We start from the raw sequence: 16,972 nt of genomic DNA on the forward strand, positions 1-16,972 counted from the left end.
TTATACCCTTATACTTAAAAATAAAATTGTTTAGATTTTAACTTCGATATTTTTATTATTTGGATTGTAATTTTCGACTTATAGTTAGGTTTATATTTTTTTATAGATATTATGATTTTAATATTTATATAAAATTATGTTAAACTTAATAAGGTCAAACGGGTTAATTTCAGGTCTGTTCAACCCATTTACATAAACAGGTTGAAACATGTCGGATCGGGTTGGGTCGTTCTAACCTATTTTGTAGTACTCACTAACGAGTTAGAACGAGTTGACACGACACGATCTGTTATGTTAATGGGGTCATGTTAGGATTTGAGATTTTGACACGATAAACTTAACGGGTCGTGTTCGGGTTGACCCATATAGTATAATATACATGCCTTGACACAACACGAACACGACCCGTTAACACGATTTGACACCATTAGTTTTAAGTAGAGATATTTAATTATATTGGTAGGGGTGATGATTAGGGGTGTAAAGTTAAACCGGAAAATCGGTCCGGACAGGACCGAATGGGACCGGTTAGACCGGTTTTGAACCGGTCCGGTCCGGAATCGGTTTTTGAATTATGCAAACCGGCCGGAACATGTCCGGTTCCGGTTCTACGATTTTTGGAACCGGGCCAGACCGGTTGGGGAAAAAAATATAAAAATTAATATTTTATATATAAGTTTTATATATAATATATAATTATATGTAAATTTTTTATATATAATTATATATCATATATGAAATAATTTCATGTTATAATTTATAAATTATAACATAAAATGTTAATCTTAAATATGAACATTTGTAATTTGTTAGATTATATGTTATTAATATAATTATATATAAGATGATGTTATTTTAATTTATAAAATAAAAATTTAATCCTGAAGATGAAAATTTAATTAATCATATACTCTAAACATAAAATATATATATTAAATTATATTATATATAGTCTAATATATTATATAGCTATACTAATATGTAAGTTTATGACTAATACTAATATATAACTATACTAATAGTATAATATTAATACTATTATATAGTCTAATATATTATATAGCTATACTAATATATAAGTTTATAACTAATACTAAGTTTTTTACTAAAACAGATTTTTTTAGTAATGCAGATTTTGTAATAGGAATAGATTTTTAGAACAGATTTTTTGAAACAGTTTTTTTTATTATTATTAATAGATTTTTGTTTTTTAATGATAAACTTACATTTTAAAAAACCGGAAAACCGGACCGGACCGGACCAGAAACTGGTAAAACCGGAGATACCGATTTAGGCGAGTAACCGGTGCGTAATCGATTTTGAAAAATACAAAACCGGTACATACCGGTTCGGTCCTAAATTTTATCCAAAACCGGACCGGACTTGTTACACCCCTAGTAATGATACCTTAATCTTTTTTTATTACTATTTTATTATTCAATTATTTTTTTTCTTTTTATTCTTTTAATCTGGACAAAGAATCTTAGAATATGACCTTCTTGAATAATCTAGAAAAAAATAAATTCAATACAGCAGCGTAATCATGTAATTTAATTGAAAATAAATTCAATTTTATAAAAATTGACCTTCTTTTACTCTTTGACTCATTTTTTATAAAATTGAATTTATTTTTAATTAAATTACATGATTATGTTAGTTGATTAAATTTATTTTCTTTTAGATTATACAAGAAGGTACTCATGTTTTGAAATTTTTAATCCAGATTCAAATAACAAAACGAACGAAAAAAAAAATTGGATAATAAAGCAGTAGTAAATGAAGTGCAAGGGTATCATTACCCTATGACTAAATCTGACCTGTTAACTTATGGACTTGTTAAGTTATATAGATGAGATGGGATAAGATGGGATAAAAGTTTAAAATTTGAATAAAATATTATTAGAATATAATTTTCTAATATAATTTTTGTTTCAAAATTTGAAAAAGTTAAATTGTTTATTATACTTTGTGTAGGAATCTGAAAAAATTGTAATGATTATATGAGTTGATATGAGATAAGATAGTTTCATCTATGTAACCAAACCAGGCCTTAAATGGATCAAACTTTCAAATTTTGATCTAATTTGTTTAAATAGCAGATCATATTGTATCATTCGTTTTGATCCATTTAAATTAATTAATTAGAAATAAATCAATACGACAGAACTCATTTCAATCCATTTCATATAAATAGGTTGAACTAACATACATAACACATTCGATCTGATTAACATAGTTTCACATAAAAGTTCAAATCTATATTTATTAGTAGCCTCAATATCTTAAAAAAATAATAAGACTACCTAATAAGAGGAAATATCAATTAAGTAAAACAAATATCAATATTTTTCAAATTTTAACATATAATAAAACCAATATTACAAAATCCTACAATAACAAATATGAACATAAACCCAAAATAGCAGTCCCTACAAGAAAAATATAAGGATATTGAAAAATGTCAATATTACAATCCAACAATACTAAAATTGTAATTTTGAAATAAAATAAAATAGGTTATTGCGAGTTGATTTCAAGTTAGGTGAGTTAACTCGTTTATTAATCATATCTTAATGGGTCAATTTGTTTTTACCTGAACCCATTTATATCCAACCCATATTTACTAATTTCATGTCATGTTCATAGATCGTATTACATATTAGTACCCCTAAAAGTAAGCACAATACACTTGTGTGAAAATGTTTAGATGTTGCACCAAATTCTAAGGGTGCTACCCGCACCATACGGTGTGGGGTGGTCCCCTCCCTCCCTGCCCCCCATCCCGCATGGGCCAAGGGTGGCGTTTTCACCCTCCACCCATTGCGTAAGGTTATGCGTACATCAATTTTATGATTGATGTATTATTTTTGCTCACCATTCTTGAAAATTATGAAGCAAAAATTGGATTTCTCTTGTGATAGAAAGCATTGTCCGATTTGTTGCTGCTTTTTTTTTTTTGGTAATTTCTTGGATTACCATATTGGAATCTCCTTCAATGATGATATTTTTAATGTTTCTTTGTTCTGCTTCTTGAACTGCCATTAGTGCTACTATCGCTTCTCTCACGTTTGGGTTTATGCTGTGTATGTGGTCGGTCTGAGCAAAGATTGGTACACCATTTTCATTTCTGCATATGGCAACAATAGTGCTACCATTTTTTCTCACTGCCACATCAAAAGATAGAGAAAAAAAACTATCTAGTGGAGGTTGCCATTTTTTTCTTGTTCACAGATTTTTTTCATTCCATGCATTCCTATGCTCTTTGAAAACCTTGAGGAAATTTGACACAAAGAAGTGTGGAGTTGGACATGGAGAGTTGTGGATGACTTGATTCCTAAGAAACCAGATGTTGTTCACTGCAAGAGTAGCAAAAAGTTAAAAGGAGTGGACCTCTTCCTCTGGTAAAGACTAGTGTATGGATTAAGAATGATGGATATCCAACTATGGATGGGTTGACTTGCAAAGTTCATGATATTTAATGGCCAACTAGAATTCCTCCACAAGACCTTTGAGAAGATGCAGTTAAGAAATAAATGATGAAGGTTTTCTTCTTCTGCATTACAAAAAGGACAGAGAATGTAATCTTCTTCTAAAAGTATAACTCTTTTGAGCAGGCCTCTAGTGGGGAATATATTATGAGATACTTTCTAAAGGAAGAATTTAAGCCTATCTTGCATTTTGAGTTTCTAAAGAGATTTCCAATTATTTTCATTGTAGATTAGAGGAGTGGAATAATGAGTACTACTTAGAACTGCATAATCTGATTTAACATAAAAGGAACCCGAGGAGTGGTGAATCCACTTGATCTTATCATTTTCCATGCAGAAATTACAAGTGAAAAGAGGAATTTTTTGGATAGTTTCAGCAGAATCAGTGGTGAAGAATGCTTGAAGGAGAAGGGTGTTCTATCTTCTAAGCTCTTCAAGAGAAACCTCGGCCACCTTCAGATTATGATCTTGGTTCTGAACATTAGGATTAGGTTGAGGCTTTAATAAGTGAAGGCCAGAAACCCTAGGATCTATCCAAACTCTAGTGGAAACACCATTATTAATCTGGAAGTAAAAGCTCTCTTTTAAAGAATCTATTTGCTTCAGAAGACTTTTCCAAAACAGGGAGTCAGTAGGCTTGTTACAAACTTGGAGGAAAGAAGAGTTTTTTAAGTATTTGTTTTTTATAAAATCTTTCAGACTTGGTGTGTCATTGAGGACATACCAAACAAATTGTGAGATAAGAGTTTTGTTGAACAGAGAAGTTTTTCTAAGGCCTAGACCTCCTAAGGATTTTGGTGTACAAATTGTTTTCCATGATTTAGGAGTGAATTTGTGAAGATTATTATTCTCAATACCCCACCAGAATTTACGAAAGGATGTATCCAAAAGCATTGTGGTTTTCGCAGGCATCTAGAAAACTAATTGTTTTTGTGATTATTATTTCAAATTGTTTTTTTATTTTATTCTTCTTAAACTAATTGAAATCTTCTACTCATCATCCATACACCACACCTTTGATAAGAGAAAAAAATAAAAATAAATGTAGTGTATAGTGTGTGAAGATGATAAATAGAATTTCTCACCCTAACATCTCAAGAGATTCAGGTGGCGCCATGTAATCCATGGCCTGTACCATCTGATGGAGTAGAATTCACATTATCTTTTTTAAATAACAAAAAAATATTTAAATTAAAAACCTATAAGAAAACTCAATGTATACCTCAACACATATTATACAATATTTTTTTAAGACAGTTTTTCTAATTAATCTAGTAAATTATTATGTACTTTTAACATATATGAGCCACGCTTTTTTCTTTTTATAGAATACCCAATATTAAACTTATAAAGATAATGGCTTTTAACATTGACTATCACTGTTAATCGTTTAAAAGAAAACAAATCTCTCATATTTTTTAAGAACAACATGGCAATTTAATAGATTAATTCGAATGAATTTCTACTAATTAGATTAGTTGAAGTTTTTTTTCAACTTGAATAAATCTCAAGCTATCAAACCTAACAAATAAAATATTTATTCAATCCTTTTTATATTCGAAGAGGATGATGGATAAATACTGTATTCAAAAAGAGTAAAGCGGGTACGTGTTCCATCACCCACCTTAAACTTGAGATGTTTTTCAAAGGTGTTCCACCCCTTCCTTATGAATTTCTATAGGCTTACTCCATAAGACCCCCTACCCTCTTTAGAGCACTATCCCCTCCACTCACAACCATATTTATGATCAATAACCTCTCTCCACAGCGAGTTCCCTTCCATTTGGTACCTCCACAACCACTTCCCTAATAGTGCCTTGTTAAATACACACAAATTTCGCACCCCTAAACCCCCATTCGCAAATGGACAGCACACCCTTTGCCAACTCACAAGGTGAAATTTGGATTCCTCCCCCATGCCACCCCACAAGAAAGCTCTAAACAACTTTTCTATCCGGTTGGCAAGCGGGGTATGATGGTCACCGAGTGGTGCTACATGTGTAAAAAGAGTGGGGAATCGATAGATCACTTGCTCTTACATTGTGAGGTGGTTGGGGAGCTATGGGCTGGCATTCTTAGTAGAGCTGGGCTGAGTTGGGCTATGCCCAAGAGTGAGGTGGATCTATTAGCATGCTGGAAAAGATCTCATCGTAGTGTCTAACTAGCAGCCGTGTGGCGGATGATTCCTTTGTGCTTAATGTGGTGTTTATGGCCGGAAATGAATAACAGGTGCTTTAATAACAAGGAGCGCACAGCGGGGGAAATCTGGAATTTTTTTGTATTCTCTATGTTCCAGTGGTTTTCTGCTATCGTACTGAAGGGAGGGAATGTTCATGAGTTGTTATCTTCTTTCTAGCCTACTAGAATGTAATTAGGTGTCTCACTTTGTATACTTCATGTGTACTTGGGCATCGCTTAGTTTCATTCACATCAATAAAGACTATTACTTATCAAAAAAATAATAATAATAATATTCTAAAAATATTTTATTCAACTTTCATCTCAACTTATCTCATCTTAACTCACTATCCAAACCTCCCTGGAACTCTAATTCCCAGGAGATGAATGAATCAAGAGAGCCCCATGAACTTCCTCTTTGGCATTTGACATTTCCATAATCAACAAAAAGACAGCCCCAAAATGATTACCTCAAGAGAAATAAAAAAATATAATTATGGAATTTTGACCAGAAAGTGTCCTTAAAATGCTCTCCTATTACCGTAAGTTTGTTAGAAAAAAACAAAATCTACAATGTCAAATGGGCAACCCCATATTTCTATAAGCTGTCAAGTTGGCATACTCATATTCGCTGTGAGAATTGTATTAGAAGAGAACAAAACAGGGGATATAAAAGGCGAGCTTACACAATCAACAAGTTTTGCGGGCTTGGAAATAGTTTCAATACTCTTTCTGTTTTCCACACTCGAGCATATCCGTGTCTTGGGCCTTTTGCAGCACATACCTGAAATTGTTTTCACTTTTTTAGGTACATATATCATTAGAGTAAGGTTTAGTTTGATTGCCAATAAATAACCGCAACACAACAGAAATCTTTTATCCTTTCTCTCTACATAAAGCATACACTTATAAAACAGAAAATACATTTTACACCCTCCCTTCATCTACAAATTCCAAGTTCCCATTTTTATATCTCATCTTAGCAACCAAAATAGAACCAGTCAACTTCCATTACCATCAACAAAAAGATTAAAATTTTAAGAAACATGAGATGCTAATCACAACACTTCTGGTGCTCCTGGAAACTCCAATCTTTAAATGATGACTGGCAGAGAGTAAGTACGTCAATGTAAGAATCCTGAGAAAGATCAAAGTAAATCCTTATGCTACTTAAATACGCAAAGTTTAAAGCGTGCAAACGCAATAGGCCCAGATCATCACCAGCCATATATATTCAATGTATGTCTTGCTTTTGAAAGCTAGAATCCAGAGAAAACTATGTCTTTTGAAAAGAAAGAAATGTAAACCAAACAAACTTGCTACTCACAGAATAAGGATACACATTTCATTTAAAAGACTTTCTAATGAAAACGTATAACTGATTTTCAATAACAGTTATATCTTCAATTTATATAACTCTCTCTCTCACACACACACACCGAATTCATATCTTGTTCAATATTACGATAAATCTAAAATTTTGCCCGAATTTCTCTGATGTCTCTCCACGAGTGGCCTCGTTTGTTTTCGCAAATGAGATGAGATAAGTTGAGATGAAAATTAAAAGTTGAATAAAATATCGTTAGAATATATTTTTTTAAATATTATTTTTATTTTGTGATTTGAAAAGGTTTAATTATTTATTTTATTTTATGTGAAAATTTGAGAAAATTGTAATAATTAGATGATATGAATTGAAAAAATTAGAAAAATAAACAAAACACACGCATACACAAAGAGGGAGAGATAGAGATTGGCGAAAAAAAAATATTCAAAATAGAGAAGCGGAAAATGAAAGAATTCAGCATACGCACAAAAACACATAAGACGGTGAAAAAAGATGGAAATCTGAGAGAAAGGAAGTGAAATTGAAGTACCTGAAGAATCAGGCGGAGCTAGAGGTTTCTTTTTTAGGGTTCCAGAGATGAAGAGACAGAGGTCCGTACAGTGCAAATGGTCAGGCCTGACCAACATCCAAGCCTGTCTTTTGGGCTAATATACAAGGACATTTCAGTAATTAAAGCATATGCATTGTAGAACCCACGAGCTAGGTCATACCACCTGTCTACTCCTAGGAAATTAGAGTAAGGGTCGTTGCAGGAAATCCATGCCACACAATCTAAAAGCGCACCTCATCCTTGTAGGCTGCTCTCTGAGACAGATAGACAATGCTTGTGGATCCCAAACTTGCATAAACAACAGCGAGAGATAGAGAAAGAGAGAGATGATGATGATGATGATCGAATCAGCGATGGCTGTCAGATTTCCCGCCGGCTCAAATGTCTTCTCTTCCACCGCCTTTCCCTGTAATTCTCTCTCTCTCTCTCGATTCTGAAAAGTTTCACATTAAAATATTATATGCTCTTACAGCTTCCAAATTGAAGAAAAGAAACAAAAAATTATAGCAAATGAGTGTTCAATCTCCTTTCCCTTTTCGTGCATTTTGTTGGCGTCCGAACGGAGCACGTGTCGTTGCTTATCTTTGTTAACATGTTCTTTCTTAATTGTAGATTGTCGTTCAATGTGGAGCTCTGTGGATGTTCATGGAACCCACGTCACCTCTTGCCGACTCCCTCACTCTTGCGGTTTTAATGTGCCGTGGTATTAAACACAATCTTCTACTCTTCTTATTATTGTAGAGCTACTTGAATTGGTTAGCTAATCAATGAGTAGGGTTGTTCTTTGAAAAATTGGTTACCTAATGAATGAGTAGGGTTGTTCTGTGAACTTCCGGGAAAAATGTGAAGTAATTGTTAATCTTTACTGAAAAATGAGACCTTTGAATAAGTTATTGCTCTGGCTTCAGTAACTTGGTCTAAATATTAAGCAAGGAAAAAAAATATGGTTGGTTGGGGGAAAATATTTTTCCTTGGGAATTATGTTTGGAAGTGCCCATGAGAAGCATTATATACATAATGTAAACTACTCATCTTCGTTTCCAGTTTCAGTTTTTTAAATAGTTTCTCAAGAGTCAAAAGCGCCCTGCCAAAATGCATTTTCCAGCAAGTTTTGTAGTTTATAAGATAAAAGCAGTTTCATTTAGGTCATGGAATGATTCTTAGTCACTTTTTTTCAAACATCAGAATGTTTATCTACCTTGTGTTGATACTGACAAGTTTTTAACCCCAGAAAGGAATATTAATGCATGTTAAGATTGATATACAGGAATAGAACTAAAAGATTAAAAGGCATGCCCTTGAGAAGAAGGAACAGTCTCGTAAAAAATAGAATTCAAGCATCTGTGGAGAAATTGGACTCAGCTTGGGATCCTAAAAGGCAGAACGGTAGGTCACAATATCATCCATCTGAGGAAATTGCTGAGTCAACATCAGAAAACAGTGATGATGCTAAACTTACTGCTGCAGAAACTGCTAGGACAATAATTGAGGTATTAAGTTGCTGTCACTTGCTGGCAGCGGAAACAAATTCAATGACAAATTATTTGACACATACATGTCTTTTTCACTTATATACGTTGTGCATTTGTCTATATAGGTAAATTGCATAACCTATTTGGTATGCATGCTTTAATACCATATGAAATCTCTGCTTGTCTTAAAAGCTTAACCTGATAGGAAGAGGTAAATTTAATTTATTTATATTATATCCTTAACATGTAAGTAACATGACCTCTTGCACCCTTAAAAATCTTCAGACCGCTTATGCTAGAGCTGTTTAACTGGCAATTGTGTTTGTGATTGTTGTGAAGTTATTTTGAGAAAAAAAAAGTTATTTTGAGAAAATAAGTTGTTAGTTTCATATCTGAAAATATGATTAGTAGCTATAGTTAGAAAAATAGAAGTCTTTCTAAATTATGCCATTATGGTATTTCTTGGGGTTGCATCCTGACGGTCTGAAAACTCTGATTGTTGTTCTTTCTAATTTTCAGTTGGTTTAGTGCATCGCTTTCAGGTAAACAGCAAAGCAACACTGATGTTTTCCAGTTTGATCAATGATGAAGTTCATGAGAATATTATACTGCCTGACTTGCCTTGTGTTACTGATGAACATGGAAGTAAGTCAAGCATTTGATGGTTTGCTTGTCACAATTACATATTTATTAGTGGGCTCGGCATTGTCATTCAATTGACAATGGGCTCTGGTGTTGCAGATATATACTTTCAAGTGAACAACGGTGACGATGTTTTTCAATCGTTGTCTTCAGAAAATAACTTTGTGGTATGGAACGTCTCCTTGCAAACATGCTGAGATATTTGAAGGAACATATGCATTAATACAAGTGCAAACATGATTTCGTGCTAAGGATGTACCAAAACTTTCTTTTTGGTACTCATTATTTTCTTTAGTTTTCCTTCATTGCTCTCTCTCTCTCTCACTCTCTTGCTCTACCCGCCAGGGTGCAGCCTAGAAGTCAAAGGATGGGTTCGTGATGAGTTGTAGACTCAAACATCCTGGGTCGGTTTTACATTGGTAGTTCCCTTTAGTATTACTTAATACATGATTTTGGCAAGTGAGGTCGTGTATCCAAGGTTTATTCCTGAGGGATGGGTCCAAAGAGCCCTGCCTCGGTGAGGTTCCACGTCATAAAAGGAAATGATCTGTCTGTCTCTCTATGTATGTGCGCGCATGTGTGCATGGATTGATGCTGTTATTGCCTCCACATTTCACTAGTAAAGAGCCAGATCTCGTTATTCTTTAGAGGCGGGAAGGTGGAGAGAAACTTTATATCAATTTGAAGAAGTGCTCGTTCATGCAAAAAAAAGAGTTTGTGATCACCTCAGATGGAGTTGAGGTAGACAAGGAAAGCGATTGATGAATGTTCGATCAAAGTCATCAAGATAGAAATTAAATAACACACTGGCGAGAAGGCCCACAGACAGAGGGCACGCCAGCCTCTGCTGACCAATCTCTTTTGTCCTCATCCAGAATGGCTAAGTTCAAAAATGAGGAAAGCAGATTAAAAATAGATCAATTCAATTCATGAATTAATCCACTATGAGTTTACTGCATTTATTATTATAATATATATATATATTTATTAAAATAATATATTTATTATTATAATATGAGGACTGCCAGATTTCTTAGTTAAAATGTTCTAATTAACCACTTATGAGAAAATGTTTCTAATTAACTGTAGTGGACATATACCTTTGGTAATTACCATGTAAAATTCATAGATCATCTTAGTTCTTGAAAATTTAAATTTATCCTATGGTGGTGGTCTGTAACTTTGGCAGCTTGACATAGATATCTCTACCAATACTTTAGCCATTTCTCTCTGCTCGTCTTAAAACTCTCTAAGGAAAGCAGCTTGTGAAACACAAAGATGTAAATGTTGCTTAATTACTCATTCGGGTCATGGAATTTATAATTCGAACTCTATTGTTCTCAATAAAACCTTTCAGTTTGAATAACTTCGGTTGGAGACTTAGGGTGGGTTTGGATACACAAAACATCTCATCTCATCATTACAAGTTTTTCAAATTCTCATGCAAAAATATAATAAATAATTCAACTTTTTTAAATTCCAAAATAAAAATAATACTAAAAAATTATATTCTAACAACATTTTATTCAACTTTCAACAAAACATCTCATCTCATCTATACTGTCTATCCAAACCCACCCTTAGTATTTGTTGTCATTAGTTGTGCCCTCTAGCATATTTGGCTAGTTGAAATTAGAGAATCATGTTTTTGCTCTCTTCGTGACTGTGCACTGTTTACATTAATTGACTCCTTTGAGTGATTATTTTGGTAGTCTTTGTGGCATATAGCCAAACATTTAGATGGTTGCACAAATCGTGTCCACAATTGTTGCCACTCCTAGGTTTGCACAACATTTTTTCATTTGTTACATTATCTTCATGCGCTGCTATTTGCACTTCACATTCCTCTCTAGATCATAATTTGAGACAATTGTTGAATTGAACACCATTTCTTGTTTAAGAGTTTGTTCTGGGCTTATGTGGTTTACATAAAGTGCAGCAAGTCATCATAGGTTTGGATACTATGGAAATTCTAAGTGAGATGGAGTTAGAAGGTCCAACAGAAATTGATTTTGGAATCGAGGAAATTGAAGATGAAGATAGCGATGTTGAAGATGATGACAATGAAGAGGATGCTGAGGAGGAAGATAATGATGAAGATGATGATTATGATACGGTCTGATTTGTATTCTTTTTTGCTTGAATTTAATTGATCAAGTCATATTTAGCTATGCACTGGCTGTAAATTATAGCTGTCAAATATCTTCCATTATTTTTTAGATTCTTGTTTGTAGGACTGGGTTGCCGTTCTTGAAGATGAAGATGATGAGGATGATTCTGATGAGACACTTGCAGATTGGGCAAAGTTGGAGACGATGCGTTCCTCTCATCCAATGCAATTTGCCAAAAAGCTTGCTGAGGTGACAATTTACTTTAAATTTTTAGTTATGTGATCAAGTAGTTTGCAAGTAATTTCAGAAGATGGCATGAAATTAAATTGTTTTCCATCATAGGCATAATTGCTACATGCGGTTATGCCCAATTGTAGTCCCATTTTAAAATGATTCATGGAACAATGTGAACTTTTTCCATTTTTATCTTATTTTTCGTTGCTTAGGTTGCTTCAGATGCTCCTATTGACTGGATGGACCAACCTTCAGCTAGTCTTGCCATCCAAGGCCTTCTAAGACCTGCCTTTATTGAGGAACAATCTATCATCCAAAAGAATCTATCTGATCATCAGTCCAGTAATGCTGACATAAATCAGGTTGAAAAAAATCTAGGAGACAAAATAGAAGATCTTGGCATGATTAATGGTCATAGACGTGAATCAGGATCATCTGAGGATAGTTCAGTCTGGGCAGATGAAACAGAGAAGGATGAAAATTCTGTGAATGGGACTTCATTTTACAGGCTGGAGATGATTAGGATTCAATTGTTCTCCTCATATGGACATCCGGTATGTTTGATGGCATTTTAGTTTTTTTTTTTTTTTTTAAACATTGTGGTTGCTGGTCCATTTCTGTATGAACTGAAAACGATATGCTTAGCATGCATTGAAGAACACAAATTGTTTGATCTGAGTTACTTTTTTATCACAGGTTGACCCCAAAATACTAATTTGCTAATGTAACATGAATTCATTATGATGTGAAAAATCATATGTTGGTTGACCCTCTTTCTGCATGTTATACAAACTTTTAGTTGCTATAATATAATTGTTTTGTTTTACTCGTCCATAGGCTGTTGTTGAAGTAGAAGACTTTGTGAACGCTCAACCTGATTCCATTGCACACTCGGCAGCCAAAATTATATCTCGTGTGAAAGCTGGTGGAGAAAAGACCGCACAGGCGCTCAAATCTCTCTGTTGGAGATGTAAGGGCATTCAAGTGGAGGTAACTTGTAAAAACTTGTGAATTTAGTTCCTGGATCAATTTGCTATGTGGCCAAACAATCTGTACAAGTACTTGTATGTCCTCCATAGTTGACACTTGATCACATTCTCTGCTAACTAGTAAATTTTTTAAGCGTCTTGTGTTGGCATCTTAAATGCTGGTTTGGTATGAAATGGAAGAAGAAAGTTTCTAATAGAAGTAGAAGAAGGTAAGAATTATACATTTAGTTCACACTGTTGCATGTATGTATTGAGAGAAACAATAATACCATTTGTGAAAAGTCCATTCTGCAGCTCCTTTCATTTGTATTGCATCTATGCTGCCATCTTATGTGATATGTTGAGTTTTTCTTTAGTTGCTGCCGTGGATAATTACTCTTCATTGCAGGAGGCAGCACTTTTTGGTGTAGATTCCCTTGGGTTTGACTTAAAGGTTTGCTCAGGAACACAAGTTCAAACTTTGCGGTTTGCGTTTAATTCGCAGGTATAGCGTTTTATATGTATTTTGGTATGTTTGGTTTTATATGAGAGAACAGCTATGTAGGGGTGGGCAGCGGGGCCCTGCAACCCGTTGCCCCGCCCCGCAAGGCAAGACACCAGCGGGGGTGGTATGGCCCCAACGGGGCCCCGCCCCGTCCTCCACCCAGCACCCAATTCTTTTTTATATAAATATATATTTATATATGTTTATAAATCAGAGCTTGAATCCTTCCAATTTTTTAGCTGGTATTGTCCTTATCTATTGTTCCCAAAAATAGCTCATCAGTCTCGAAACCTGAAATGTATTAATGTTCTTTTGAAGTGGTCAATGGTCCTCGAACTAATTGGCACCTTCTCCTCGCATAAGGGGTGAGGCTGCATTTTCAGTACGTAGTAATGCATCAGTTGTATGGGATGCCTTTATCTCACTATCAGACTATTAGCTATTAGATGACCGGGTAATTGCCATAATTGTCTAATCATCTTTGGTCGCTCTTGTAATTTTCTGTAGGAAGTATTCTCTCAGGTTTTTTGTGTGGCACGCTTTAACTAGCCAGAACCAGTTTTGCCGCACCCTTAAGAACTATCATGCCACATTCCTTGCACTGTTGCCTCTGTCTATACGTAGTCATACTTCTTGCTTTTGCTTACCTATTAGAAAAACCTTGTTACATTCGCTTGCAGCAACCTCATCACATGCATTTTCCGTCCGTCCTTTCTTTCTTTTTGGGTTTGTTTGAACTTCATATGCTGCAACAAAATAACCTTCTTGGAAAGTAATATTGTCTAGCTGTCTTTGCAGGCTACTTCAGAGTACAGTGCTGATAGACAGCTTAATGATCTACTCTTCCCAAGGATCCACCAAAAGCCGCAACAGATGAAAAAATCTCATCAGAATGAATGCTAATGTTGTCTAATACCATGTTCCAGTGTAATTCTGGTTCGTGATTGTACCATGCGCAGACACAAGATTTGAATAGAGAGAAGGTCAAGGATGAATGAAAAAGAAAAATCCTTGAGTAGTCACCACAGCTCATGTAATTTTTGTTTGCAAGGAATACCATGGGCTATAATTCTTTTCCAACCTGCTCCTGCTTCTTACGAATCCATGCTTTATCTACCGCTCATAAGAGTCCAGCTTCTGCAGAAGCATACGTCCTCGTTCTTCGAGCTTTCCCCATTTTTTTCTCACGAGTACAATGTATTTTATCACCACGCCATTCACGGCAGTTTCTTACAAACATTTTTTCATTGGATAAAACTGTTTGGGTTAATTATAATTTGCCTCCTCGAACTTTCGTTCAATTTATAATGTGTCTCTAAAATTAATAATTGTATCGAAGTGGACTCTCGAACTTTCAAAACTTCTCAATCTCCCCTGTGGTCTACCATCAACGTTAAATCTAATAGAAATTCGCTGCACGTTCTGCTCATGTGCATAATATTTACTGTAAATATGTAATTTTTATCTAATTTATTATCATTAATCATATAAAATATAAAATAATATATACAATCAATTAATAATAAATCATTAAATATTTTTTCATTAATTTATATATGGTTAATGAATATTAAATAATTTCATTTTGTATATAAATTATTCATACTTGCTTGTAACTTAAGTATACAATAATTTTATATATGATAAATGATTTATTATTAATTGATAGCATATATTATTTTATATTTTATATGGTCAATAATAATAAATTAGATAAAAATTACATCAGTAAATTCCAGTTAAATTTGACGCTGCTGGTAGACGGAAGGGAGGGATTGAAAAGTTTTGAAAATTTAAGTCTATTTTGATACAATTATTAGTTTTAGAGGCATATTATAAATTAAGTAAAAGTTCGAGAGGGAATTAACCCAAACTGTTTTGAAACAGAAAAAAAGAAGATAGAACTTGTTTGAAACTCTATTAATGCCGAGACTAGTTCTTCCAATTGCAATGCATTTGTTCTGCTCATCTTGAACGGGGATCTTTGTTCAAGAATTATTCAGCACGGTTTACCAAAAGATCCATTATAGTTTTAATAGAATTTATATGCATCGCAATAACATTATCCATAAAGATGACCACAAATCTGTTTAGCATACTAATCCATTGGGTCTGAAACAGAGCGATCCGACATTTTTAATTTTTAACCAGATAATAACATTAATGAGGAAAGAAGATTACAAATCATGGTGTTGAGTCGGGGAGATATGAATGACGGGAAGAATGGGAGGGCCTTGTAGCAGTATCGTCCAACAATGAATGATTGGCACATAAACATATGAACATTGCAAGAAAATAAAGATTATGATCGATTTCCCCATTGCATAAACTAAGCAATTCATGATTTGTAAGTCTCATACACCAACTGTGCAGCAAGAATGTCCACAGTTGCAGAACCAACAGACTTAAAAACAGTTATCTCATCCGAATTTCTCCTGCCAACTTTCTCTCCCTTTATTAACTCCACTAAATTCCCTCCAATTTCTCCCTTTCCAATCACCTCTCTCTCAAAAGCACCCACCAATTCCCCTGCTTCAACCAGCGCGGCCTCATTATCCACAAACACTCTTCCTCTTCTGATTGCCTCGTCGTCGCATTCCCTCATTGAATGCTTGAACGACCCAACCAAATCCAAATGCGCCCCTGCCTTCAACCTTTCGCCCTTCACAAGCGGCGTCTCTGAATTCGTTGCGCAGCTCACGATATCTCCCAATCCAACAATCTCCTCCAAACATCCATTACTCTCAAAACTCACCCCATCGAACCCACCATTTTCTCGCATTTCAACGGCCAATTTGCTCGCCTTCTCCACTGTCCTATTCCAAATTATCACCCTTCTCAAACTGGGTCTAGCCGAAAGATGGGCTTTGATCAAATGGGGTGCCAAAGCACCCGCTCCAATCATCACAAGGATTTCACTATCATTTCTAGCCAAAATCTTTGAGGCCAGGCCTGAGACACATGAGGTTCTATAAAGGGTCAATACAGTGCCATCCATGGAGGCCAAAGTTTGACCAGTTATCGAGCTGAATAGCACATAACTTGCGTGCACTCCTGGCAAATTTAGCGCGGAGTTTTGTGGAAAGTAGGTCACGAGCTTCACGCCTACGTATGGGAAAAAGGGAGAAGAGGACCAAGAGGGCATGAGTAGGAGAGAGGAAGACGGTGAAACATCATAGCTTTGGCGAATTGGAGTTTGGAGGGAAGATGAGACTGTAGGGAGACAGGCATGGAAGTGGTGTATTAGGTTTTGGTGAGAGATGAGGGAGTGCAAAGACTCTGTGGAGATGAAGATTGGGGGTGTGAAGGTGGTGGTTGTCAGGTAATTGGGATTCGTATCATTCGTGTTGGGGTCCTCACTTTGGGATGGGTTGGGTGTGGAAGCCATTGATGAGATTCAGAATCGGGGAAGTTTTGGTGTAGGGAGGAAAGGTAGAGGCGGGTGGGAAGTTCCCTGAGGGAGACGAAGACCAAGG

At 35.0% G+C, this 16,972-nt stretch overlaps 2 protein-coding genes and 1 long non-coding RNA gene across 5 annotated transcripts; 1 reads left to right on the forward strand and 2 right to left on the reverse strand.

The window, feature by feature from the left end:
• Positions 1-6,147: 6,147 nt before the first annotated feature.
• LOC121254742 lies at positions 6,148-7,682 on the reverse strand. Its single transcript, XR_005938705.1, has 3 exons — positions 7,544-7,682; positions 6,682-6,804; positions 6,148-6,450 (listed from the first exon to the last, which is right to left on the reverse strand). It is a non-coding gene; the product is annotated as an uncharacterized LOC121254742 (long non-coding RNA).
• Positions 7,683-7,770: 88 nt separating this feature from the next.
• Positions 7,771-14,576, forward strand: LOC121254740 (uncharacterized protein At3g49140-like). Of its 3 annotated transcripts, none has more exons than XM_041154884.1 (11): positions 7,771-7,972; positions 8,177-8,267; positions 8,832-8,950; positions 9,556-9,681; positions 9,778-9,845; positions 11,618-11,794; positions 11,913-12,038; positions 12,236-12,577; positions 12,861-13,013; positions 13,401-13,496; positions 14,295-14,576. In XM_041154884.1, the coding sequence occupies exons 1-11, from the start codon at positions 7,891-7,893 to the stop codon at positions 14,397-14,399; spliced, it is 1,485 nt and encodes a 494-aa protein (XP_041010818.1). In that variant the 5' UTR covers positions 7,771-7,890; the 3' UTR covers positions 14,400-14,576. The 3 variants fall into 3 exon arrangements, with proteins under 3 accessions (XP_041010818.1, XP_041010817.1, XP_041010819.1); XM_041154883.1 differs by having other exon boundaries at positions 7,772-7,972; positions 8,832-9,054; positions 9,579-9,681; XM_041154885.1 differs by having other exon boundaries at positions 7,772-7,972; positions 9,565-9,681.
• Positions 14,577-15,636: 1,060 nt separating this feature from the next.
• Positions 15,637-16,972, reverse strand: LOC121256268 (protein SAR DEFICIENT 4). Its single transcript, XM_041157000.1, has one exon. The coding sequence runs from the start codon at positions 16,882-16,884 to the stop codon at positions 15,835-15,837; it is 1,050 nt and encodes a 349-aa protein (XP_041012934.1). The 5' UTR covers positions 16,885-16,972; the 3' UTR covers positions 15,637-15,834.

The sequence above is a fragment of the Juglans microcarpa x Juglans regia genome, chromosome 3D, assembly GCF_004785595.1.
Source record: "Juglans microcarpa x Juglans regia isolate MS1-56 chromosome 3D, Jm3101_v1.0, whole genome shotgun sequence".
NCBI classification, from domain to species: Eukaryota; Viridiplantae; Streptophyta; class Magnoliopsida; order Fagales; family Juglandaceae; genus Juglans; species Juglans microcarpa x Juglans regia.

Excerpts from the sequence above, each read along its gene's own strand:
- LOC121254740 (XM_041154883.1), top strand. The coding sequence starts at position 7,891 with ATGATGATGATGATGATCGAATCAGCGATGGCTGTCAGATTTCCCGCC. Across the intron at positions 11,795-11,912 it reads AAGATGATGATTATGATACG|GACTGGGTTGCCGTTCTTGA; the intron begins GTCTGATTTGTA and ends TCTTGTTTGTAG. Across the intron at positions 13,497-14,294 it reads GGTTTGCGTTTAATTCGCAG|GCTACTTCAGAGTACAGTGC; the intron begins GTATAGCGTTTT and ends CTGTCTTTGCAG.
- LOC121256268 (XM_041157000.1), bottom strand. The coding sequence starts at position 16,884 with ATGGCTTCCACACCCAACCCATCCCAAAGTGAGGACCCCAACACGAAT.